General features: G+C 45.6%; 1 protein-coding gene across 3 annotated transcripts in view; it reads left to right on the top strand.

Annotated features, from left to right (window-relative positions):
* PDE4B (phosphodiesterase 4B) overlaps window positions 1–26,267 on the top strand; it is a 213,070-nt gene that overhangs the window by 98,527 nt on the left and 88,276 nt on the right. Inside the window, exon 1 of one of the 3 annotated variants that reach the window (XM_075759162.1) lies at window positions 20,985–22,013. The exons of the other annotated variants lie outside the window; for them this stretch is intronic. Coding sequence (XP_075615277.1) covers window positions 21,967–22,013 — 47 coding nt within the window. The 5' untranslated portion in view covers window positions 20,985–21,966. Of the gene's footprint in view, window positions 1–20,984; window positions 22,014–26,267 lie in introns of those variants that run through there. 3 annotated transcript variants of the gene reach the window in all.

Here is a 26,267-nt window from a genome sequence, read left to right as displayed (position 1 = left end):
CAGGAAGAAAGACGATGACACTAAAGATGTCATCAGCGTCCTCTCTGCAGGTGCAGAGCGCTTGTCCGTGTAACTTCTGGACGATCCTATGGTTGGTCACTGTACAGAAGAATTTAACTCTCTTCTCCATGACACTCCTTGCCGGTTGAGCTGGTAGGAGAATTTCTCCCTGGCTCCAGGGGTCATCCGTTGGCTCCCAGCAGGGCACGCTTACCAGCTCCTACAAATGCAACGGTCCTGAGCGCAATTGCACTATTGACATCTGTACTGCAGAGGGAGCAGAATGCTCTTCTTGGCTCCCCCCGGAGCATTACCTGCCTTCCCCGTGCAGACCTAAGTAATCTGGTGTTCTCTGGAAGGCCAGCCTTATAGATGCTTGTGTCCAGAACTACCGTCGTTGGCCTTGCCATGCTTACACATTGCCAAATCTTGCTGGATTTGGACTCTTAATATAAAATTTTGGAAACCATCTCAAAGGAAAAAGACACGCTTCCATAGCTGCATTGCCTGTTATGCATGGTTTAAAAAGGAAATATAAGAACTGAGTGTTTTTCAGCCCAAGCATTATCATGTATTTGGGGAAAAAAAACCCTGAATACATTTAATTCTCGTTTTTGAAAATTTGCAGTCAAGTGGAAAAATAAAATCCTAGAGGGGATATTAAATGACTGCTGTCAAATACTGCTGTGTACAAAAAATGAGAGGGTATTGCTATAGAAGTATGCCCTCACCTTGCTATTTGAAAAAGCAGTCCCTCATTTTGATAAATGTTACAGCTACGACAGGGGACGGAGTCGTTTCAGTCTAGCAAGGGACTTAGTTTGCACCTCTTCCCCCAGAAGAAGGGCTGGCGTGAGAATGTTTTAAGCTCTCAAAGCGGCACAAGTCCTTTTGGAATAATGCGAGGAACAGAGTTTATTGACTCTCCTTTCACAGATGTAGGCAATCGCGCAGGTTCGTGCTCGTGGTAAGCCAGGCTGAGTCCTCGCCGGTGCCAGACCATCACATGTTCCCGGTGCCGCCCCGTGGTCGGCCACACCACAGCCCATCCGGTAGAAAACTAACTTGCAAACCAAACAAAAATACCTATTTGTGTGCAGCTCAGCAAAGTGAAATGCTCAGCCAGCGGCAGGAGGGAGAGGGCTGAAACTGCACCCTGCCCTCCCTGTTTTGGCACCTGAAGTGGACAGTTTTGTGACTGCACCCAGGTTGACATACCTGAGCCGGGCGGATTTAAAGGCAGTTTAGGTACTGCTTGTGCTGCAAGTGCTAACGGGACCGGGCATCTCTGGTTTCTGTTAGGCTTCGTGCTTCTGCAGCGCGTGGTTCGGGCAGCGCTAGCTCGCTTCCAGCCAGTGCCTTCCTGCCCGGGTGCAGCCCGGAGGAGACTTCAGCAGCTGGGAATAAACTGTGCAGATCTAGCGAAGGAGGAACCGATTGTACCTGTTGACTGCACGGCAAGAGATAGAGGAAATGCAAGAGTCTGCTGTAGCTGGAGTCGTTGCCACGGCTGTACGGAAAAGTTCTGTAAAGCGCCCAAGTCCCATGATGAGCACACTCAGCCTGAGATCAGACCAAGGACTTGTCATCTTCCTCTCTCCTTAGGTCTTATATTTCCTTTATATCAAGTAAAATTTAGTGGAATTACAGTTTTTCAAATGTTTCATCCCCAGTATCATACGGATTGGATTTCTGCCTTACTGAATTGCATTTAACAGTAAGCTGCCAAAGGTGAAGTTTCTTTTTCATCTTCATGGTTTTTTTTTAATTCAAGTTTTGGTATCTGAATGTTGTGAGTATTGAGCTTTGGACCAGCGGAAAGATTCATGACTGTATCTTGATTGTATTGAAAACTATGATTTTTATCCATATTGTATAATGCAATGCCATGGACAATGCAGTAGTTTCATGAAAAAGTAATTACAAAAATGAAGGTGTATTCTGCCATCTCTTCTGGAAGCTCCTTGACGTGAGGCTGGAGCCCTCACGTTGGCAGTTGAGTTTCTTGTGGTTTTATCACCATAGTATTAATTCCAATTCATGCCAGTTGCTTATTTTGCTTTGCATTTCTTTGGATTTGAATGAGGGGAAAAGAGGCATCAGCTCCGAAGGATTTTAAAAAAAAAAAAACAAAACAAGCAAAAAAACCAATTCAGATTTTCACTGGAGACTCCTGGGTAAATCTAGCCACCGCCGCTGCTCAGCAGTGTATTTTTATCCGAGAGCTCTGTCTCTGCAGGTAGCTGCGGGGGTAGGCACTGTAACACAGGTTTTATGGTTTCCTGGTGGAATCCCACCGAATCTCAGAAGCCGCTTCCCGTCAGCAAGCTCCCCGTTCAGCAGTCTCCGTTGTAGACATTTGGAGAGATCTTTTGAATGCGTTTTATTTACCAAGTGTATTAAAGCTCCCACACAGATGTCACTGTGGGTTTCTCGGTGAGCGCTGTATTTAAAATGTTTAGACTGTGTGTTCCTTGACTGATGGGGTGCAAATGGCTCGTTTTCAGCCACTGTTTCTACTCCTTGGATTGTACCAGTCACTTTTTTAAAACTTTAGAGGCTGTAAACAAAGATGCAAAGATTTTATGGCATGGTTTTGTAGGATGGACTTAACTTCAGGGGTTGTGATGGACACACGAGCTGATCATCTTGCCAATGACTAGTGCTATCATAGAATCACAGAATCCCAGACTGGTTTGGGTTGGAAGGGACCTTAAAGCCCATCTAGTTCCACCCCCTGCCATGGGCAGGGACACCCTCCACTAGCCCAGGTTGCCCAAAGCCCCATCCAACCTGGCCTTGAACACTTCCCTCAAATGTACAAAATTTAATGGGACTAACGCTGAGCCATAATGATGAATAATTATGAATCTATTTTAAATTGCATTCATTAATAGAATAAAACTTCATTTGAAAGGGGATGTTGAATTCATTGGCAGGCTGGATTTCCTCAGCAACTCCTCCCTCCTCACGCAGCGCCCATCGTGTCGGCATCCTCCTCTTTGGGGCCTTGGGGCCGGTAATTTCAGATACCTTTCGCCAAGCGAATGCAGTGCTCGGAGGTACGCATCAAATGGGAGGAGAAGGCTGTAGGTATTCACCTGGCGCTTGCCCGCAGCTTTTTCTCTCAAAGATTTAACTATTTCTGGCGCATCTGCAGAACCGCATCTCCCCTCCACAATGCCTGTGTCCAGCATTATTGCTCACTGCTGCTTCGGAGGGTTTAATGGTTTGCGGTTCTTCGGATTTGAACCTCTCTTCTTGGAAAATGGGCTGGTTCTTCTCCTGGCAATTGGGAGGTAGAGATTTTCCAACAACTGCTTCACCTGTTGCTTCTCCGAAGCGCTGCTGGTATTCCCTTTGAGCTGCATATTTGGGACAAGTGCTTCTATGCTCTTCCCAAAAGCTTCCTTCGATTTATCTCTGTTGAAGACCAAGTTGAACACCAGCGCTGTTTCTCTTTTGCCAAACAGCCACCGGACATTGCTTAACATTGCTAGCAGTACTGCTATATTTAAAATGAAAACTTCTAAGGCCATTGATCCTTCTTTCTTTCTGAAGAGCAGTGGAATATATAAATAAAAGTTTGATTTTTTTCTTGACCTGGGGAAGTCTAGGCACCAGTCTGGCCTTATGATCCTTAATGATGTTTTCTACTGCTTTATTTTTGTTGCAGTAACAGAGATGAAAAGTATGTGGTTCTGCAGAGAAAATCCTTCCTTTGTAAAATCCCATAGTGTTCCGACCTCCGAATTTACTGATTAGGTATCAAATACAGCAGTCAAAGCCAGAAAAAAATTGTTTGAGAGGTCTGTAAGCTTTATTTTGATTCCCTTTTGAATTGGCTCGATGTACTGAATCCTTGCTCAAGTCCACTGTTTCTTCTTATATGATCTGTGAATGCTCATGAAAAATAAATATGAACCGTAACAGAGCTCTGATTTTTTCTAAGTGTCTTGCTCAGAATAATAATGCAGTGCCATGAACTCAAGAGCAGCAGGGACATTTGGGAAAGTTTAAGGACGTTGATGGATATTATTTTAATATGCAAGAGGATGCTGGAAATTACCGTTATTTCCACTAAAGTAGGATACATTTATGGTTTTCCCGAAAATCACTGGGTTGCCTGTTTTCACTATACACTGATAAAGTCTTTAGTTTTTCATTTTGTAACTCTCATTAGGTGCTGATTTGGAAATAATTTGTTACTATAAGGTAAACTATTCAACAGATTTTTCCCCTCCTGTATAAGCATTTGTAGATTTGCGCTCCAAAAATTTAAAATAAAGATGTGGGAGAGGGCAGGAGGAGCCACCCCAAACCTTTTTGTTTCAGTTTGCGTCTGGTCAACCCTCTGGGGATCAGGTTTTATGACTGCCTGCCAGGAGCGGATCGATCATACGCAGGACAGCTTCGGGGCAGGGGCTTTTTAAAAATTGGTCTTATGTGACTAGCTTGGTCATTGAACCCTACAGGAATTAAGTTACTTTGGATTTTTTTATTATTTTTTTTTTTTTTTTTAAATTTGTGCTTGCAGAGCAATAGGGCATCGGTGGCTTGGGCTGTGCTCTGGGTTGCTGCGGCTAGATTGCTCCTCAAGCATCTCAACGGAGCTCGGGTCCAGCCGCCGGCTGCGGGGCTTGACAGGGAGAGAAAAAAGCAAACTCCCATCATTTACAAAAATATTTTTTGCGTTTCTGAATATCACGACTCTAATCTCTGACCTCTGGCCAAGGCCAAACAGAGGTTGGCCACCTTTGGTTTTCATCTGTCTTTACTACTACCACCATCTTCTGAATTCTCATATATTACTTAGCTGTTATTAAACAGGATTGCCAGAAGTTCTGGCTGTGTTTAGTCAAAGATATTCAGTAAATTTTATATGCAGCACACATTAGGATAGTTGATTTTTATTCCGATAAACCCGTTCCACACCTTACATCAACTCGCATCCCTGTGCAGTTCCAGACGTTCTGTCTATTAAATCTGTGCTTGCATGGAACGTGTAAAGTTTATTGTAAGCATGAAAATGTTGTGTAATTCTTGTTTTATCGCACACCTTCCAGTTCACATTAAATTATTAGTTTACATGTTACTTTGCTGCAATGGAAAAGAGCTCTACTTCATCATAAAAGAGTAGAGTCTAATTTTAAAGTTATGTATTTGCTGCTGCTGTCATTTTGATGCTTTCCTAGTATGTGATTTTCATATTTTTATATTACTCATGTTTGAAATAATGGCTGTTAATGCCAATGAATTGTCACAAACAAAAAATAGAAAAGGTTACAGTTTATTATTGCATTTGTTTGACTAAAGATTTTGTTTCAAGATTTAACTTAAAATATCTTTTAATATCGTTAAAGTGTAGCTATAGCAAATTGCCTTTCTAGTTTTCAAGGATTATCTGATTAGGATGCCGTGAGCTGATCCCTGTTTTGAAGCCTGCCATCACTGGCGTCGTGGCTCAGGCAAGTTGCTCTCCGTGCCTTGGTTCCCCCACATGTTCGGGGAGATTTGTGCAGGTGGTCCATGCGGAAGGTGCATCTTGCTGCCTCCAGCTCTCTACAGACCTCTTTCCCAAGGGACAGTTTGGGCATACTGGTCTGACCAGTGGGTCTCCAGCTCCAGGCTTGGGATTCCCTGCCAGGAAAATGCATCTCTGTCCCGAGCGTGGGTAGCTGCCAAATTCCATGGGATTCGTGTGCTAAGCTTTCCCGCGAGGGGCTGCCAGATTGGAGAAGCCTAATTTGTGGATCCCAGCAGCTTGGGGTGGGAACTAGGTGCAGTGGTACGACGGGACTCTTGGACGGATGCAAAAATGGAATATTAAGCACATGAATAACCATCCTGGTGAAAGAGAAATTGCAAATTGGCAGATTTGTGTGGATCATTTTCTTGATTTGCCTGAATTTACATCCTTTTTAGGATCTGTTCTTACTCATATTTTTAATATTCATATTACATTTCAGTATTAAATCACTACAGCATTCTATGTATGCTAAATTTTTAGCTTTGTGAAATTCATAATGAACTTCATAATGAGCTACCAGGACAATTAGCAAAAACAGGGCTTTAAAACGATTAGTGTGTGTAGCGCACGGAAAGATCTATTTCATGTGAGTGGTGGTGAAGCTGGACTTGTTGAGTTAAATTTTCAAAAGTAGGACTGGATTTTTGTTAACAAGTATTATCATTGCTCCAGTGTGCCCTACTTCTGCTGATCGGTGTGCTGGAGACATGTAACCAGTTATGTTTAATTATTTGTTAGCAAAATATGAGTTTATCCTAGTGGTTACCTTCAGCAAGATCTCCCAACTATTGCTGATAGATCAGTCTCTAATTTGTTAGTCTTTCTGGGACAGATTTCTGGATATTCGAACAAGATCTCATTGAAGTGAAAGGCAATTAGATGTACTGGCTGCCCTCAGATAAAGAAAGAGGTAAAAATCGGTGCACCATGAGACGAATACAGCTGAGAGCACAATAAATTACTCTTTTTGGTTTTGAAAGCAGTGAGCGCAGGGAGGAGAAAATTCATAATGAAAAAGTTGGAATAAAATACATATTAAGCTGTTTTTTTTAAAACAAACTGAATTATTCATGTGAAGCTGAAATCCCATGGAGGGGCTACTGTGAGATTAATAGCCCACTCAGCCTTGTTAAAGTCACTTGAAGCCCCCTCGGTAGAATTACTGTCATGTACAATTAGACAAACATTAATCTATATGTTACTGTTTTCTTTAGCAGAAATTACATTCAACTTGTTTGTTTCTGATTCTATTAACTAGATAGAATTTTCATCTGATATCAGACATAACACTTTTCAGTTGCTCTCCAAATAAAAAAAACCCCACCAACATTCACTGGCCTAGAAACCATTTTGTCCATGTCTAAACACACCAACATAGGAGGCTAATGTCTTCCAGATGTGCTTCTCACATGGGGGACTTGGAGAAAAATCAGATTCAGTCCAAGTTTCCATTCTTGGAATGGAAGTTCAGGAAAAAATACATCTTGCAACTGAGACTGCTCCCCACTGGAAATGCTCTTTTGAGTTGTGAAGCCTCATAGGTTTTCAGATGTTCACGTTTGAGATTTTGGAGGAGCTTTCGATTCACCACAGAAAAATTGGCGAGTATTCATATGCGATATGATGCGAGAACAGAGGCAACTGTAGTTGCCTAATCTTCTTGACGCAGGTTGGTCTTGTAGCTTGTGCTCCCAATGAGGGATGGTTCCGCGGTCAATATTGCCGTCCACTACATTTATGCATATTGATGACCTCATCTGCCATACAACATGACCTACCTTCTTTGTCATCCACAACGTTAAGTCATCTGTTGCAGAGCAGAATCGGATATACCCTAGAGACTGGAAGAATGAAAAACATTAAGCAGCTCAGCTTCCCATCATTCAAACCAAGGTAGTTTTCACCCCAGGTGCTTCCCGGTATATGTATTTTCTGTGACAACTGGGGTGGTTTTCTGTCTCAGCAGGTAGGATGTCTCTTTGCAGTATGTAGAGCTGTATACAGCCGTTGTTTAGGAGGAGCTGAAGAGACGGAGGCATGCTATTAGCGTCCAACGCAGCTCTAAGGAAGAGGATCTTTTCTCTCTGAACAGTAGGGGTTGAGCTACACTTCTCATGAAGCGTTTCCTTGGCAGACAGAGAAGTATCATTTATCAGCCGTGAATTGCCTCATTTAGGGGACTAGATCCATCTCTGAATTTTCTGCTGTTGTGTCAGTTGCTTTCAGAATAGAGAGCGAATTTAATATCTAACCTGATCTTTGGGGAAAAGTAGCAATACATTGCATACTGCAGCAATAATTTGTATTTCAGCTGGCCAGCCTTCCTGCAGTTGGAAGCGTGGGGCTTGGTAACACCCAACCACTCACACCTTGACATTTGAAAAGGTCATCACTTTTCCGTTAACTACCACTTCTTGCTTCAAGCAGTGAGATCCCGACACACTGTATGTAGAAGAGGATTGTAACATGAACGGAGAAGGACGTTTCATCGATGCCTGTTGACGATGATTGCAGACTGTGCTAAATCTGCGTAGCTTAGTGGCAACTCAGGGTTGTCTATTTGCTGTCGGTCATGAAAACATGGGTAAGAGTTCTGCAATGATACACTATTCTTCAATCGCTGTATGAATAATAGAGCACCAAAGATGCAGAAGCTGTTAGGCTGCATGTAGTCTCTGTTGGAGTCCTTCAGCTCTTTCCTTTGAAGGGAGGCACGAAGCACAACTGACTGAAGAAGGGAGAGGATATATTCTTCTCAAATCAACTTAAATAGAAAAGCAAGTAATGCTTATCTTGCAGGGAGTGACTTCTGTCCACAAGGTAGGAAACCTTGCTCAGCCTGGCCCTACCTATTACATTTGTAATGTCAATGTAACTCTAAATCCTGGTCTTTAATAGGATGAGCTTCTGTAGAAGTAAGAGCAGATGTCCTCCCTGCTCCCCATCAGAAAGATGAGTAGATTTCTTTCCAGGCCCTCTGTGTTAACCTGTTGTACGTTGTGGTAGTTTTAGTCATCTGAACCAGGTTCTGACTTCCAGAAGCAGTAGACTCCATGACTTTTCCAAGCAGACTACAATAGGATCTTCAGCAGAGCGTTCATTGTCTTCTTTTCTCCACAATGATGTTTCCTCCCAAAAGGCTGTTTAATTATTGTCCTAAATATAGGACGGAGCTAATTTCTGGTTAATAGAAATATCAGATTTCCTGCTGTTTGTGATGATATGTGGGGGTCATCTGTACACGTACCTCCCAAATCCAAAACACGACAGTCTTACCTTGCTGACTCAGCAGCAGTATCTACGTACACACCTCTATTTGTGTGCGCTAACATGAAGTGAAATTTAGCCTGAAGTCGCTTTTTCTCCTCTTGCCTTCCCTGCCTCCCATTACTGAATATTCTGCTTTCCCCCCCACTACTTCCCCTGCAAAGGACCCTACCATAGGTTGCCCCCTCCAGTCTAATGGATTATCAGCTTCTGGTTTTGTGCGAGTCATTTAAGGCCATACGGTCCAGTTACAGCACATTAATTTCCTTTTGAAGTATAATCTATACACATATGAAAATACAGTATTTCAGTATAGAGCTTTACGTTCTCCGGTGGTGATTCAAGATTTGTCTCTGTACTGATTCTTCTCAGAAGTTGTGATTCTTCTCAGGGCAGTGCTTTGGTTATGTAGAGATTAAAACTCTGTTTCAGCAAGAAACTTAAGCACATCTCCAACACTAAGCACAATAATCTTTATCCATAAAAGCATTCACATTCCCTTCCCTGTGATTTACCTCTGTTTGTTCAACTGATTCAACTCACAAGTGTCATGACGCTTCCTTTTATTGAAAATCACTCTATTTATTGTGGAAAAAAAAGTGCAGTGTAATGTTTAATCAAAAAGACGTGATGGTCAGAGAATAAATCTTTCTCATTTTAAAACATTTATACAAGGAAAAGGAAAACCTATCAGAAGCAAGTGAGAGACTCTCCAGAGAACGGCAAATACAAGTTAAGGGCTGTGAAACAGTTTCACTCCCAGATTCGGTTTTGCTGTATGAAACATGAAGTTATAATTTTGTAAATCTTGTTTTTCATGATCCATTCCCCTAAGTAGCCTAGAAGTAGAATTTAACAGAAATAAAAAGAATGTTTTGACACATTATCATTTGTTCATTATATAGCAAAAATACCCTATAATTTCTAAAAGTCTAAAAATTAACAATAGAGAATGATATAAAACTACAGATTTATGGAATAAGTAATTCTACAGTTCTTCAGGGAATTATCTTTAGGGAAAAATATCAATTTCGCAGTAGAAGTTAACACAATTCTTTTCATGGGATCCCAAACTGGTTTGGGTTGGAAGGGACCTCACAGCCCATCTAGTTCCAACCCCCTGCCATGGGCAGGGACACCCTCCACTGGGGAAGGTCGTGCTGGTGAGCATCCAGAACTCTTTGGACCGTTCTGTATTCTGACTCCTCGTCAGTTATAAAATAGAATCGTTCGGGTTGGAAAAGACCTTTAAGATCATCGAGTCCGACCGTCAACCTAACACTGCCAAGTCCACCGCTAAACCGTGTCCCCAAGCGCCACATCTACACGTCTTTTAAATACCCCAGGGATGGTGACTCCACCACTTCCAATGATTGACAGCCCTTTCGGTGAAGAAATTTTTCCTAACATCCGATCTAAACCTCCCCTGGTGCAATTTAAGGCCATTTCTGTATATTTATGAATTTAAAGATTTGGAAAGTGGGTGTCGTGAAGACCAGGATACCCGTTTTTCTTGATCCCGCCGGCTGAAGCAACCATTGTACAAGTGAATCTCCGGTGGTCCAGCATCTTCCTGGGTTGTGAGAAAGGATTTTACTCCTGACTACAAAAATTTTGTAGCTAAGCCGATCAATCAATCAATGTTACGTTGAGTTTTATACAGTAGTTTATTGCGGAGCAAACAGTATTTGGCTCAAAGTCGGTGCTAACGATAGCGCTTTGTATTAGAACTGGAGTGAAGTACAGACGAGGTACACGCGGGTGGTGGTACTCAATAGTGCTTCAGCCTTTGTGGCCAAATGTTGTTTACGACAGGCGCTAGCAGCAGCGCGGTGATGGTTATTCAAGGTTTTAACGTCTCCTAAATGAATAAATGCTACCTCTTGATTGTTTCAGGTTTGTTTGTCACTTAAAGATTTTCTTTTAATCCTGGTGCACGGCGTAGCTAAATCCAAATCTACCAAATTCTTTTAAATGGGCAAGCAATTGTATTTCTCAGCATAATCCAATGGGTTTATTGTTTTGGTTAATATGAAGACTAACAACTCCGATAATTGAGATAAGTGCGTTTTCATTGTGTTCTATTGCTAATAAAATAGTTGCAATTTAACATCTTGCTGGCTCAAAATAGCTAGACCTTGGGCCTAATTACAGAGTTTTCTTTTGCTTAAGATTGTGCGCGATGGAGGTTGAAAGAGTTTGTTTCCAAGGAAACAAATGCACTGCACTTGCCTCGCATCAAATGTTTCCTGTAAGAAAATGCCATAACCAGGCTCCCGGGAGAGAAAAGTGTCGGGAGGTAACGGTGGCCTGTGCGGAGCCTTTTTCTAAAAACATCTGGATTTGTGTTTTCCTGAAGCAGGGACTGTATTTCTCAAATCGCTATTTGGGTGCGTGAAAAAAGCGGTGTAGTGTCAGCATCCTAATTCTGGCGTCTCAGGCTTTGTGTCACCCCGGCTCAGCAGGTTTTCTTCTGTTCAGGTGTCGTAAGTGCTCTTGAAAGAATATGCAGTGCTATAGGATTATCCTTTACGGTTAAAATAATACACCCGCTGTTTTATATTCCAGCTCTACTTTTACGTGTAGCTTTTATTTTCCATGTTAAAGAAAGTCACCCTAATATGGGTAGACATATTTTTGTCGGGTTTATGTATCGCCACTGTCAGGTCTACAAAACCTTTTGCAGATGCGACGTGCTTTGGGCTGAGGAGTGCAGAGGGGAGATGTTTCTCGATTTCTTGCCCTTTTCTCTGAAATTTGGTTTTGTCAGGAAAATTGGAACAATAAAAAAATTGTTTTAAAATTGTAGTAGAGGGCAAACAAATTGGAAAGAGTCCAGATGCCAAAGTTAAGGTTTTTTATGTGCGTGGGTTGGGTTTTTTCCCTGCAAAGTTGGAAACATTTAGGAAGCGCGTGCCTTCTCCCTGTTCCTGAGATAGTGGTATTTAGAGGGTAGGGAACGTAAGTGATAAGGTATAACAGTTAAATATATACACTCACGATGCCGGGCTGCGACGTGGACTATTCTGAGATGCATGAGTAAGTCTCTCGAAGGACTTAAACTTCCTCATGAAATCTCTTCTGGGAATAGTATTTTTTCATCATCTACCATAGGTCATCCCGAAAGGCGGACCAGAGCAGTGCATAGAAAAAATCATTGAGGCCGGTGGGAAAAGCTCTTCTGAGGTCACCTCTGCCGAGAGACTTTGTGCAGAACAAGTCTGTCCTTCTTACCAAGTCCTGGGCTAAACAGGACTGAGAACCCTCATTTTAGCCCTGGTGTCTGTAGAAACTCTTGTTTCTACCTACAGTGTTGAACTGCACAGTCAGGGTAGATTAATCAGATTTATCTATTTGAAATTCATATGTACGTGTTAAATTATGTGCAATGTCATTTCTCTTTCAAAAGGTTGCCATCATGCCAAACTTCAGGAAAATAGAGGCGTGTTTTCTGTGGGGCTCTGACAGAGCTCGCACTCTGGAAAAGCGAGATCTCCGGTTTCCAGCGAAGTCTTTGCTGGCAAAACTGGGAAATTTCACACAGCTGAGAGATGCTTGGGGGGGGGGGGGGGGTGTTAAATCCCCTGGGAGAAGCAGTGCTTCCAGCGACAGCGGGAGAGGTCTGTGGGTGCTGTAAGACACAGCAGCATCGCCCGAGGCTGCCCTTCGCTGGGAATTAGGTGCTTTTCCCCCACTGGTAATAATGGCAGGAAAGGGGCGTTATCTGGGCAAACATTTTCTGTACTGCTACGTGATACAAAGCCCTTCAGTGCACGTCTAAATGACAGATGGGTACACGAGCTCACGTGAAGCCGATCCTAATGACGCTATCTTTGAAAGTGCTCTGCCTGGAACAAAAATAGATACTCCCTCAAATTCTATCTGGGTATACCCGTTCTCTGATTAGGTTCAACCCAGACAATAAACTTAGAAAATAAAAAAAAATAATAATGGCTTTAAGAAGTCCTTTCCCTCCGTGTTTCTTCATGCCCACCGTTTTGTTTGTTTTTCAAAGCTGATTTCCCACCAGGGAAAGATGGGAAGATGAGGGAGATGGATTCCTCATGTATGTACCTTGAGAATAACGGTTCTGTGTATTTGGTGAGGACAAAATACAGTGGTTAGTCACATAAGTGGCAAGATGTGTCGCTAATACATGAGGAGAGCAGGTTTGCAAAGAGCACATCATTTTTATTCAGTCCCATTTCAGCTCACCTGCGTTGCTGCTGCACTGCGTTTGAGATCCCTTTGCAGGGTGATCCCAACGGAAAGTGTTCGGCTGGATGTTTAAATACCCGTCTAGCTCATACGTGCCTTAGTTTAAAGGCCACAGGATAGCACAAGTATTTGTAAAGAATGAGGATTGTGTAAAACCAGTAAATGTTATGGCCATGAAGCCATTATCTCCTTGATATAACTTCCACGTATGCTTCTTTATGTTTGCTAACCTGTTTGCTAAGCGTTGGTTAATATTCTCTGGGTTTCACCTTGCTTGGCCGCTGAAGGATTCGCGTGGGGTTCCCCGTGCTCCCCGTGCTTCGGGCTTTGCAGTTGTACAGAAACAGAGACTACAGCTCAGCCAGCGTAGCAAAAAAGGAGAAAACGTCCTGCACTCAACAAACCACCGCCACTTCTGTCATGCCCCCAAGTGAATGAGAATTAAAACCAGATACCAGCAGCGCCAGGAGCGCAGAGAGGAGGTGGAAGTACCCACAGCACGTCCAAGCCGCCCTGGAGCTCACCCGCCTTGGACCTGGTTCAGAGCAAATTATTGCCATGTGCTGTATGTATTTCACAGCGTGCTGCGCTCCGTGACGGGCATTTAGTGACAAAGCATGACTTACTTTGTATAGCTAACTCTGGGAAATGTTCTGGGATAATGACGGCGCATTCACTGTTTTCAAATTATTTAAAAATTATTATTGTTCGGATTTTTCACAGTTTTAGCACGCCAAAATCTTCTGGCTTGGAGGAATGCATAGAGACGTGCATATTATTCTGCTGCTGGATGTTAAAATGAGAGTGATTTCAATATGAAAAAATAACTATCGTCAATATAAGTTACTTCTTTGTTACAGAAATATATCAAGAGGGAGGTTTCAGTATGCCAAGGAAATGATGTATTAAACAAAGTCTTAGCATTGGTAAGTTTTGCGATACTGTCTTAGACTTTTCAGTTTTCCGAAGGGGGTCTGAGAAGCTGAAGGTCCCCTACGTTTCAGGGTCCAGGATATCGCGTGGTCTTCTTTAGAGTGAAAATCAGGGATTGCAATATTCGTTAAAGGTAGATGAAGCGCCTTGTTCCTAGACTCGTAGGTAAGAGCCTTCTCTCTGCCCTGCGCCGAAGGACGGTTTCTGCAAGGCACATGGTACACGTGTTCTCGCTTCCCATCTGGCTGCGGTGAGGATGCGGGATGGGGACGGGGTGACGGGCTGTGTTGGGACCAGCCGCCTCTCAGGAGCTGGTGGTGGCCATTTCGTGTCCAAATTCGTGGTAAATTTGCAAAGATTTGGAAGCTTCTCCTCTTGGGGTTCACTTGGGATGACCGTGGCCATGGCCAGTGGTGGATGTTAAAATATTTGCTTGCAACTGAGGAAGCATGTGGAGAACGTGATTAAATTTTCCTGGCTGTTCTGGGGCTTCTTCCATGTCACGAAGTCAGATGAAATAGAACATATTTTAAAATATTTTCATGCAGATGGATTTGTACTGAAAGGAAATTGAGAGCATGACGGGAGTTAACATCACGGGAGAGCAGAAAGGAGCAATCTGAGTGCCTGAGGAAACTGCTGCTTTCCTCCGCTCCTGTCAGGAAATAGCTCCTTAAGTACTGCGCTCCGAAATTGTCATCTGCTTGTTTTAACACAAAATGCCATCGCGTAAAAATACCCCTTCTTCAGTCAAGGAGATATGAAAGCTAATGCTCTTGAAAACTACAGCTTAAAGGGTTGAAGACACACAAAAAAGAAAAAAAAGAAAGTGTTGAGGGTTATAAGTCACAATATTGTGACCTACGTTAAAGAGGCAATTATTTTTTTCACGTATAAATCAGTGCTGTAGGTGAGGTATTGTAGAAGCCAGCAAAGCTCGTTGCTGCTGAGCGCCTTCACGCCTGCCACCCCGGTCCTCGTGCTTTATCACGTCTAGAACTCCGGTCCCTTACGTAGGTACCTAAATTGGAGTCCAGCTTTAGATGCTCGAGTCTGCAAACGCCAGGACCACGTCAGAGCCCGGGGCTGTGTTTGTGGGGTTTGTTACTCATCCAGGAGACGGCCAGCCTGGTGTGGGGCTCGGATTTTCTTCCTGGCCTGCAGCAGGGAGTGGGAAGCTGGAAGAGTGCGCCGGCGTCGGGCGTTCGTTCGGCATCTGCTTTTCCAGATGGCTCCGCTGATGGAGGGGGGACCCAGAGTCACGGCTTGGAAAGCTTGGGAAGCCTCACGATGCTTGATACGTTACCGCCTAACTACTCTGAGCTGCCTCATCTCTAATTACTAGTCTGCTTACAGGTGATGGTATTCTGATAGGCAAGGGATTACAGCACTTTTTTACTTCATTTCATTTCATCCGGAAAGCAGCCATCAGTGTTTCTCCCCTAACCGAGGTGATACAGCAACTGCGTCTCCAAAGAAGCGGAGTATAGAGAGCAAATAAATTTCATCTTACGCGTAAAGCTCATTTTGAAAAATTTGTGGTAGTTTCTGTTTCCATCAGAGAAATGATGCTTGGGTTCGGTTTAGTCACCTCGCACGCTGCGGTGGGAACTCGCATCCCCTGCAGCATCTCTTCCACAAATTGGTTTGCGAAAGCTTTAGAGGTTGGAAGTAGCCAAAGTGGAACATAAAATTAAAGCTCCCTAAAGATGCAATAAAATTGTAGATCAAAATAATCCAGATAGAAACCTGCTCAGTGCATGTACTCCTTCTGTATACAGCACATTCCCAGCTTTGAGATTTTGGTGTGCTCTCCCCAAAAATGTGCATTCTAAGGATGTCATCGTATATGCTGTTGACATAAAATAGACAAAAACTCCCCCACTAATTAATTGCAAGCTAAGTCAGTACTAAGACCCCTTGGAGATGGTTATGAAGAACGTGGCGCTCGGTATTCACAAACCAGCTGCCGTTGTTGATTCATTATATTATTTTCTGTTGGAAGCTTTTCAGAAACGTTCGCTGGGAAGCTGCAGGGCGGATCGAGTATCAGTGAGTTGATTTTTTTGTTTTCGTTTTGGGTTTTTTTTTCCTCGTTTTAGTTTCCTCTGTTCCTTGTGCAGGCTCTTTCCGACTCTCTCCCCCTTGCCCGCAGCAGCCTGGTGCATCGTCGGTGGCTCGCCTGCTCTGACGTCTTCTCCCAGCCACTCCTCTTTGCTTTCTGCCTCCCGTATCATCTGAAACCTGCCGGGAAGGCGAGGCAGGGCGAGGGACCATTCTCCGGGACGCATCTGGGAGCGCTGGCTTCCACGTGAAGTTTTCCCAAACACCCTCGATAGCACGACAGCAGCCGAGCGCTTGTGAGCGTGGCTCTTTGACGGGAGCTGTCGTTTGTTCCTGTCCCTGCCCCATCCCGTACAGCCCGCTCCTTGCTCTAATGCCACACCAGGCGCTCAGCTCAAAGGCGTCTTGCACGGTTTTTTTATGTAAACGCTGCTTTTCTGGGCTGCGGTACGATGTAAGGGCCGGGTCCGGCACGTCGATGCAGACTCTGCAGCGCAGGAGGCGATGCTCCGCGCGTCGCTCTGTGCCCGGGCACGCTTTGCCCTGCGCGGCGGCCAGCGGCAGCGAGGTCTGGGGGCTTCTCCTGGGGAAACAGGCTGTCTCTGGTCTGGAGGCAAACACCGTCTCTCGGATTTAGCCCCCTTTGTGCGAAGGGTTTGCTCTGAAACCCCTCCTCCTCCACGTTAAGTCACTTGGCTTGAATGTTACCCGTCTGAAAATACAGTTTTATTTACGGGAAGAGGGGAGGGAAGGTGTTGGTGAGAAAGATGGAGGTGATGTATCCGTTTTGAAAGGATGAATTGTCCTGGGGGGCACTTTGGTTTTGCATTTGTGGAGGAGAGATTCAGGGTATATTGATAGCACCGCTCCAGAAGCTGAAGTTTCCTGCTGCCAAATGACTTTTAGCGATACCGCTTTTGGAAAACAGAAGGTGCTTGTGCCACCTCCCGCCTGTATTCATCCGGAGCTCTGCGCAGCGAGTTCAACGTGAGTGTAAGACGATGAGAGGGCCCCCATCCTTCACGGTCAAGCACCTCTTAAACCCCCGTCGCAGCGGTGTAAGTGACTGCACCAGCCGCGGAGCAGGGGAACAACCAGCCCCGAGCACCGGAGTTGACAATTAAGCGGTCATCTGCAGTGGGAAGAGATTTCCGTGAGCCTGTCCCTGATGAACACGTTACCTGTAATTACGCTTTGCTGCTTTCTGCAGTCCAACACTCGGCTTAGCTCAGACTTGTGTTCCTGCGAGGTCTTTGGCAAATGCATTTTGCAGAAGAGTCTGCGAGAGATCCAGGTCGGGTTTTGGAGCCGGTGATTTCCTGGCACGCCAAATTACCTGCGGGTTTCAAGTCAGCTTACAGCAGGTATAGCTTATTATTTGGTGAAGAGAATTCCAAAATTCAAGAAAAATAGATTATCTGAAAATTATGTTTGATGAGCTAATTATTTTGAGTGGGTATATGTTCTATGCTTGCATATCTTAAATAAGCATATTTTTCAGTATTTTATTATTCAGTGTTATTCAGTATTTAATGTAAGGGTTATTGAGGTATTACCTCATCTAGGTATTACCTTCCTGCAGCTCTTGGGTCAGTCCTTGGGCAGAGGACCATTTTGAAGAAAAAACAGAAATTAGAATTGCAAATCAGTATTTCATCCTTATGAATCAGCCTGGCCAGAAAGAAAGAATGAATGAAAAGCTTCTGCGTGGCTGAGCGGTTGGTTTGGTGCACAAGCAGTCGCATCCTTTCCAAATCAATAGATAGCTTTGTACTCCGCAAAGCAGCCTGTGGCAGCGGCGTGTGACAAAACCGAAAAAACCGACCCCAGCAATATAAACATTTGCGAAAGGGTCGATACCGCTCTGCAAAACAGCTAATAAAATACCGGGGAGCAGCGTTGGAGCAGACGTTCGTTTCTGAGTGGGTTTCATGCTTTTCGATTATAAGCTCGGATGTTTGCGTGTTACCCTGATTATTCCACTATTAACAACTCCAGACATGTTCAGTAGTTTGTTTATTTATTTATCTGGGGCGAGAACCCCGGTAAGCTCTTGTGTTAGCACACGCCCTTTAATCTGGAAAGAGAGAGCATCAAACGCGCGCATTTTTCCAAAGGCGCTGCGCTTCTGCTTTGTCTCAAGATACCCAAAATATCAGCTGATTTTTTTTCAGGCTGCTGTGACTGTGCCTTTCGAGGACGGAGAACATTCCTGAGCCTTCGCAGCAACCTGCTGTTGATTGAGGGAATAAAGGTAACGAAGTGCCGAAGGGCCTGGAGCGTTTCAAGGCAGCAGGATGACGGGCCAGCTGCGCGATAGCTGCCTTATGTAACTTTTCTGAAAAACGGGGAAAAAAATGTTACGTGCTGGTTTTCTAGCAAATGGTTTTGAAGAAGCCTGTGCGTTTTTTCACAAAACATTTGATGTTTCCCCGGTGGAGCATCGGTATTGGGGCTGCCAGGATGGACCGATGGGACTAGGACTCAGCAGCAGCAGGGCTTGCGAAGCCATTTTATCCTCTAATTAATAAACATGTTAAGGATGTAGATGTGGCACCCAACGGATAAAGATCAAAATGAACGATTTGATGATTTTTTTAAGTGTGTAGGATTAGGAGGCTGGGCACTCAGCGGTGCTTAGACCCAGAAGTGAGCTGGAAGTGGGTTCTGCTCATAGCCCTGAGAGTTACATTCGTTTATGTCATGTTGATACTGCAATTGCTAGTCTTTCATTTGGGTCTTTAGTGGAGGATAATTATTCAACTGTCTGAGAAGCTACAGGAGAAAAAAACCAGGAGAATGACTTATTATCCTTCCCACCCAGCCACCGTTTGATTAATGCCATGTTCCCTGCAATTATCCACATCAAGTTCAGGATGCTCGATGAAGGGAAAGGTTTGGAACGAAAAGGGAGATACCCTACAAATGGGAGCAGGGAGAGAAAACGCAGAATCTCGGTGTGGTAGGATAGAAGAGAAGCAACAGCGCACAAAAACGTCTGTTACCAAATCAGCAGTGAATTAATTTTGTCTTTTTCACCAAGAATAACGTTGAAGGCCACCGTGGCAGACTTGCTGTTGGAGAGGGACACGCTGGTGTTTTGTCCCAGCCCTGGGGGCGGAGGGCGCTGCCCTTTCCAACCTGGGGATGTTTTCCTGTACCAGCCTGAGAGCTGGGGGAAAGTTAATAGGGCAGAATCACGCAGGGATAGAGGAGGACACTGCAAGTTCATTTCCTTGAGTCACGTGAAATCCTGAGAGTTTTCGGCTCGTTGGGTGCGGATTGGATGCGAAGCCAGCGGAGTGACGGGTGGGAGATTTTGGGGGTGACAGTGGTTTGTTGCTCCCCAGGCCCACAGTGTCGGCATGTCCGTTGGGAATGGTCCGGAGGCTTGGGTTAAGCTCATTATGTGAGCCGAATTTCTCTTACTTCGTAGCAAATTTAATTTCAGCCTGCCCCACGGGTGGAGTTCCTTAATTTAACTCTCACGCACAGTGTTTTTCATCTATGAAAACCACAGGAGGTGTATCAGCGGGCTCGTGATGCTGGGTTTTGCCAGCCTGACTGTAGGGACCAAGCGCGTACGGAAGAAGCCTGTGATGCTGGGCTTGAGTTCACCGAGGAAACGGAAGGCACGCTCATCTCGAAATTCCCGCATCATTAAGAAATGCCTGAAATATCTTCTGAGCCGAGTTTTGAACTATGTCCAGACCAACGTGCGTTTCCAGCGTAATAAACATCGCCTTTGAAAATGTAAATTCCCGTTTTGAAGTCAGTAAGAGCAGAATTGACGTCTCTGCTGGCTGTGTGTAAAAATGGCCACTTGTACAACTACCCGTTGTACCAGTAGTACAATCTGCAGGCTGGGGTCGAAGGCGTGCGTGTGTCGTCTGTGTAACTGTATGTTTATCTCCATCCATATATGTTTGTGGGCTTTTTTCATGGGTCAGATGTGTAAGTCTGTGGTCTATACAGATTTGAAAGCAAAATTATTTGCCGCTGCGTGTGAAACCGGCTCCTTTCAAAACTAACTGGCAAAAGTGGAGATGCAAGAAAACAAATGCAAGGTGCAAACTGTTTGCGTATTGATTATCCGTCCTCCACCTTTACAGGCACACTTTTTATTATACTTTTAAGTTGTACCTACATTTTTACAAAATGCTTCTTAATGTCAATAGGATAAAATATGGTTTAATGTTTCATCCGACAGTTACAGAAGAGAGGCACATAGTTCTTCCAGTCTGGGTTTTTTTTCTTGGCTTTGATGGTGTCAGTGCAAACTGTAGAGTTGTGACTTAGTACGTAATGACATTTCCCGTCTGCCCCTGCCTGTGTATTTTGAAATTGGATTTGAGACCCTAATGAATAAAGCAGTTATTCGTTCACCTTTCCAGTTTGGACCTACCGTGCATGGGCAGGGTGGTCCGGCAGGTTTCGGGTCTCGGTGTGGGGAGCGAAGCCGTGGCGTGCGATCGCCTGCACAGTGCCCCAGGCTGCTGGGCTCCCACGCTGCCCCCTCCTCCTGCTTTGGGGACGGGAACATTTTGCCTCGCTCAGGCCTCTGATGAAACGTAAAGCCCCTTTATACATCACCTGGCGTAACCCCCTTCCTCGCCCCCGCGTTGGGGCGGACGGAGGCGCTGCCTGGGCAGGGACGCGTGGGCAGATCCCCGTTCAGCATTCCCAAACCCTCGCGCCGTTGCTGCTGGAAGTGCCTTAAATCCTCCCGTGTTTAACCAGCCCTCCCTTTGTCCCCAGATCCCCTCCCCGGCTCTGCGGCCCCAGCACCGACTCCGGCAGAGGTGCAGCCTCGCCGAGCGCCGGCGGCAGCCCCGGAGCGGGTGCGTGGCGGGGGGCTGGCAGCCAAACCCCCAGCCGCGCTGCCGCGGAAAGCCCTGATTTGGGGAGCTGCTCCCCACGCGGCTCCGTGGCGGCTGTCTTCCCACCACCCACCCCCTGACGTCTCGATGCACCAGGGAGCTGTGCTGGGTTTGATGTTTAGCGGCGGGATTTAGATGTAAATCTTGTAAAATTCCATTTTATGCAGAGACACGCGAATCTGCTCTCGCTCGCAGCTTTGTACCTGCTCGGAGGATTTTCCTGCAGGCAGAGCACCTCTCCAGCCAGGCGGAGGGAGAGCTGGAGAGGCAGCTAGGGATCCCGTCCAGAAACACAGACCCGTCCCCGAGTGACGGGAGTAACGCAGAGCACACCCCTGGTTGTGCAGAATGACCCCTTGCAGGGAGCCTGCAACCCTCCGACAGCTTTGCTGGTTCCTCTGGTTTGGTGGGATGGGTAAGCCGGGCTGTTTGCTGTAGAGACGTGCTCCCCCCGCCCGTAACCCCGAACCTGGACAGGGATCTGGATGTCCCCCCGTAGCTGCCTGCACCCCTGTCACCCCGGGATCCTCATCCCTCGCATCCACGGTGCGGAGCGGGTTACGCGGGAGAGACCTGGCAGCGGAGTTTCTGCAGCATCAGAAAACTTTGATTCATCTGTGAAGGTGGCGAATGAACGAGGGATATGACCTGGAAAGGATAAACAGGAAAATGGGGATGTTTCTCCAGTTTGGAAAAGGCTTTCTTCCCCCCCCCGCCCCGTCTCAGGATCACTGGAAGGGATTACACAAATGAGAGCAGGAAACCGCAGTCAGGGCTTTGCCAGAAATAGATTATTTATTTTATTTTTTTTTCTTCTGATATAAATGAAGAAATATGGGAGTCCATAGAGGCTGTTCCACATGCACCCTCACATTTTGATTGCCGAGTCATTTGCATTCGTATATAAAGTGACATCCACCCTGCAATGGGAGCTGACATGTAATCAGAAAGAATAAAAACTCCTGGCAACATCTACGTGCCACTGATACAACTTCAGAAAGAGAGAAGTTTGGAATAAGTGGAAAACGTACTGAATAGTTTCGGACGAGTGGAAGAGAAGTTTCATTTTGGAAGATGTTGAATATTAATTGTTTACCTAATCGCCGTCATTCGTGGATTTGGTAAGTATTCTTTGGTTTTGTGCGGATCAGAGCAGTTCTGGTGGGCAAAGGAGCTTGGAAGTGCACGGGTTTACGTTTGCAAAAAGCAGCTGCTAAACAGAAGCGCTGATAAGGATGTACGTGTTCCTCACGCTGTAAAATTGTCACGGTGCTTCCTGAATGTTTTCTTTTCCTCTGTCTTTCCTGATCAGATTTTGATCTCACAACGCACCCTCACGACACCTGGTAATTGGGGGGGGGGGTGTGTGTATGAAAAGGATGGAAAATTTTGCATTGTCCTTAATTTTATTTTTTTTATACGGTGTGCCTGAACATAAATTTTCATTTAAAAAAGTAATGAGTCACTAAAACGTCTTTTCACTTGGGCGATTTCACGGTGTTACCTCTGTACCTTCTCGCGTCTGTTGTCAACTACTGTTGCATTTTAATAAGCAGATGGAGCTGCCGCTGCTGCCTCTGCTCTCGTCTGGCATCATCACCGTGTCAGGGCAGAGGGAGCTGCGAGGGGGACCGCAGGGGCACGTCCCACAGCGGGTACGCGGGTCCCGTTTGATAGACTGCACCGAAACCGCGTGCCTTGCTATAGGTAAAGCTCCGCTCTTGGAGTTAAGGTATGAAGTCATTGGATAGCGAGATATATATGTTCTTATGTGTATTCTGTGTAGTCTATACAGCATCTTGTAAGAATACAGCATACAGAGAGAATTTGATATTCTAGACATTCGAATACTGTGTTCTGTAATCTTACCTCTACACGTAGATATTCTGGTCTTACATATAGAATTTACTCTATGTGAACTTATTATTGCTTATAATCGTTTCATGGTGGCTCCTTCTGCTTTAGGCTCTGAGATGAACCTGTCGCTCAGTATTCGAGTGTATTAATAAAAATATCGAGGCTCTGAGTCTTTAAAGGGTGCTGTAAAGGTCCGCGGTTATCTTTCCCTCTCCAGAGCATAGAGGCTGCTCACCAAGAAGAGCCGTGTGTGGTGTTCCAGGGACAGGGGAATGGAAAGGTAAATATTTAGAGAAAAGGAAAAGCACACTATTATATTATCGGAAGACCTCTGGATAAAGCAAATGTTAAGAAAGGAAGAAATGGGCCCCTATAGACAAGGAGGCAGCAAGAAGGGGAAGGACGGAGGGTCCCACCGGTTGCTTGAGTTCTCCATGCGAGGTGCCGTGTGTCCTCGCTTCCCAAGGACCCGTTCACATCAGCGTGAGGTTTTCTTAATTAAAAAACCCAACGGCATCTGTCATTACGTTGCATAAGCATTAGGGCTGTGTCTTCTGCACTCACCGAGGCATTGATGAATCAGTTCTTAGCTGAGATGGGAAAGATTGCTCTTTCTCCGCTGCGCTGTGGGTTGGGATGGACGGCGCGGTCCGTCTCCCTCCTGCTGCCACCACGGCGGGTGGCACGGTGCTGCCCAGAGACCCCGTCCCTCCTGCGGGACAGACCTGGTGGCACGTGTCACCTCACCCCTTCACACGTGCTCGGGAGGGCGCAGGGTGCTGGTGGCCGAAGAGGTCCAGCACGTGCTGCTCGGGTGGGCGTGCTGGCGACGTACGCGCTCGCTCTCTGCGACTCCTGTATTCGTTCCCAAGCAGATGTAACGCTTGCAGAGAAATAAGGACCGTGCAATCGAGGTGTCAGACAGACAATTGTAGTTTCATCAAGCATTCGTCATCTTTGTACCAAAATACTTCAGCTTTCCTTTCTCCATACGTGCCTGGTCATCTGCAGTGGTAGAGAAGAGTTTGGGTGTGACATCCAGGCGTGCGTGTTGAAGATCCTAACAGGATCTCGACAAGCAGCGGCCACGGGAGTGTCAAAATCCGTAAAACATTGCCCCTGCAAAATTGCTTTTTGTGCGTGAGCAAGCTCCGAAGGCACCCGGCCGTGGGGGATGCGGTCCGGCGCCGGCGGATCGGGCTGGGGAAGGAAGAGGCGCCTTCGCTGCCAGCGCTCAGCGACGTGCCAGATCTGAAGGACGGAGATAAGTGAGGAATCATGTGGCTGCGCCTGACGCAGCGGCAGGTGTTGCTGCGCGTTAGCAGAGTCCGTATTAGACCTGTCGTGGAATTGTTACCGCGGCTTCCCCTTGATGTTTTGGCAGGGAGAGTTGTTGGCTTGATTTAGCAAGTTCCTCTTGAGGAGAAACCCTACTCAGCTAAGATGGAGGAACATTGGATCGGGAGGAAAGGGGATGGGAAGCGTTAATCGATTTGCCAGGATTACAAATGCCAGGAAGAGGAGAGACGGCGTGCATTAGTTACGGACAGTGCTAATGCCTGTGCAGGGCGCAGGGCGTCACGGAAAAACACGTTTCATTTGAGAGAGGAGAAGTACGTGTCTGTAGTTGCGAGAGCAACAGAAGTAATTTGAGCTGTAGGAAGCGTAGAACCGAAAGAAACGCTCAACGGCACCGTAGTCCAAAGAGGGAGGGTTGTCAGAGATGGGTCCTGGAGACAAGTGGGGCCATCGGAGCCGATCTGATCCATCAGCAGAGTTTCCGGTAATTTAAGACTGTCCAGCTCAAAGGGAGCCCTGTCAGTATATTGATTTACAAAGGAGGAGACAGGGGTTATCCTGTAAAAATTCACTTAACCCGTGCACAGCAGGGGAAATGAAGCATATCCCTCGCCCCGTGCTGGTCCAGTGACAGGTTCAGACTGAGTTTTGCTAATCACGACCTTTGTAACTTGTTCAGAGCACGCACTGGGGATGAGGTGCGTTAGTTACTGATAGCCATTTGCACTGTTTCTTCAGGCATTTTGTTCCTCATGAATAAATTTTTGGTCCTTTTCTGAGCTTCCCTTTCCTCTGTCCCATCATGCATAAGCAAACTCTTTAAATAAACTTAAAAAAAAAAAAAAAAGCGCTGTAAACGTTGGTGCAGGCATAACTGTTGGCTACCCTGAACTATCCAAAATGTATTAATTAAATTAAACAAATCAACCAAGTAACCGTCCCCTGCCAGGTGGGTATGCGAGTGAACAAACAACCGCTCCGTATTGCAAAGGGGTCGTTAAAACCAGACGCTAACGATGCATTGCAGAGAAGCTGTTTAAACTGCGGCCTGGGGCCAGCCTGGGTGGCCTTTAGGTTCGGAGCACCGTGTCCTTCACCAGGTTCAGGAGAGGATCTGGTGGCCCCCAGCCACACGTGGATGATGCGGGCATCGGTCGCTGCCGCGTTGTGCTGTGCTGGGGGATGCTGCCACATGAACGTATTTATCACGGGGGTGATAACCACAGGATGCAAAGTAGCCGTCCCGGCGGTAACGCTTTCAACTCGCATGATTCGAGCTGAGGCGTTTGCCTGCTGGATGCGAGGCGGGAAGTATTTTTCATGATGCGGTAATGTATACCCTGACTCTGATTTTTAAATTGATTTTTGAAGTGTGGTCTGGGAGTTAACACTCTCCAACGTCACGGGTAAAAATCTGCCCTACCTTCAAGTTCTCTTGCTTTTTCTGGGGCTTAGCTGTAACTTTAGACATACTTAAAACATTTCGGTTGTCTTCATGTATTAATTCTGTAGCCTTCTATAAATAGGTAGTATCTTCAACAAAGAAATGATTTCTATGCAGAGGGTAGGTTTGAGAGACATAACTCAGAAATCTGTAGGCACAATTTAGAAAGAGAAAGCCAAATATTTCTCTTGTGCTCACAACTGGCTGTAGGAAGCATAAAGAATACGCTGCTGAGACGTCTCTGCGGCGAAGACAATGCCTGGCTGAAACGGGATTTTTAAACCTAAAATAATGGGGATTTAATTGGGCCTGAGCAATGCAGCGTTGGCTTTCACTGTTGGAAGGTTGCTGGAGGGTTCTGGTGGAGGAACGGTGCTTGGTATTTAGTGACCTTTCCCTTCTCTTCATGCTGTAGCTTTTCAAGTTGTGTCTGGCTGTATTTTCACACTGGTGTTGCAAGGCAGAAGATAAAAGTTAGAGTATTTGATGCTGCTCTTGTCTTATTTACATTATCATATTTACATTAATTATCTAAACTTCCAGTGGAATAATCTACGTAACTTTATTCGGATGGGGAACTCTTTTTAGCCAAGTTCATGTATATCTGTCATGCACATTATTTTTTGAGTCTTTTCCTCCTCCTCCTCCTCCTTGTTGAGGACGCGGAGGTCTAAGTCCTTGCCTGCTGCAGACACCCCTCGGCTGTCGGTCCCATCGGCAGGTCGGGGTGAGCCGGGACGGAGGAGCTGCGCTCTCCTTGAGTGCTTTTAGAGGG

This window comes from Balearica regulorum, chromosome 8, assembly GCF_011004875.1.
Source record: "Balearica regulorum gibbericeps isolate bBalReg1 chromosome 8, bBalReg1.pri, whole genome shotgun sequence".
In the NCBI taxonomy this organism is placed as follows: domain Eukaryota; kingdom Metazoa; phylum Chordata; class Aves; order Gruiformes; family Gruidae; genus Balearica; species Balearica regulorum.
Note: the sequence above shows the minus strand (reverse complement) of the source record. Positions and strands in the feature narration are given on the sequence as shown.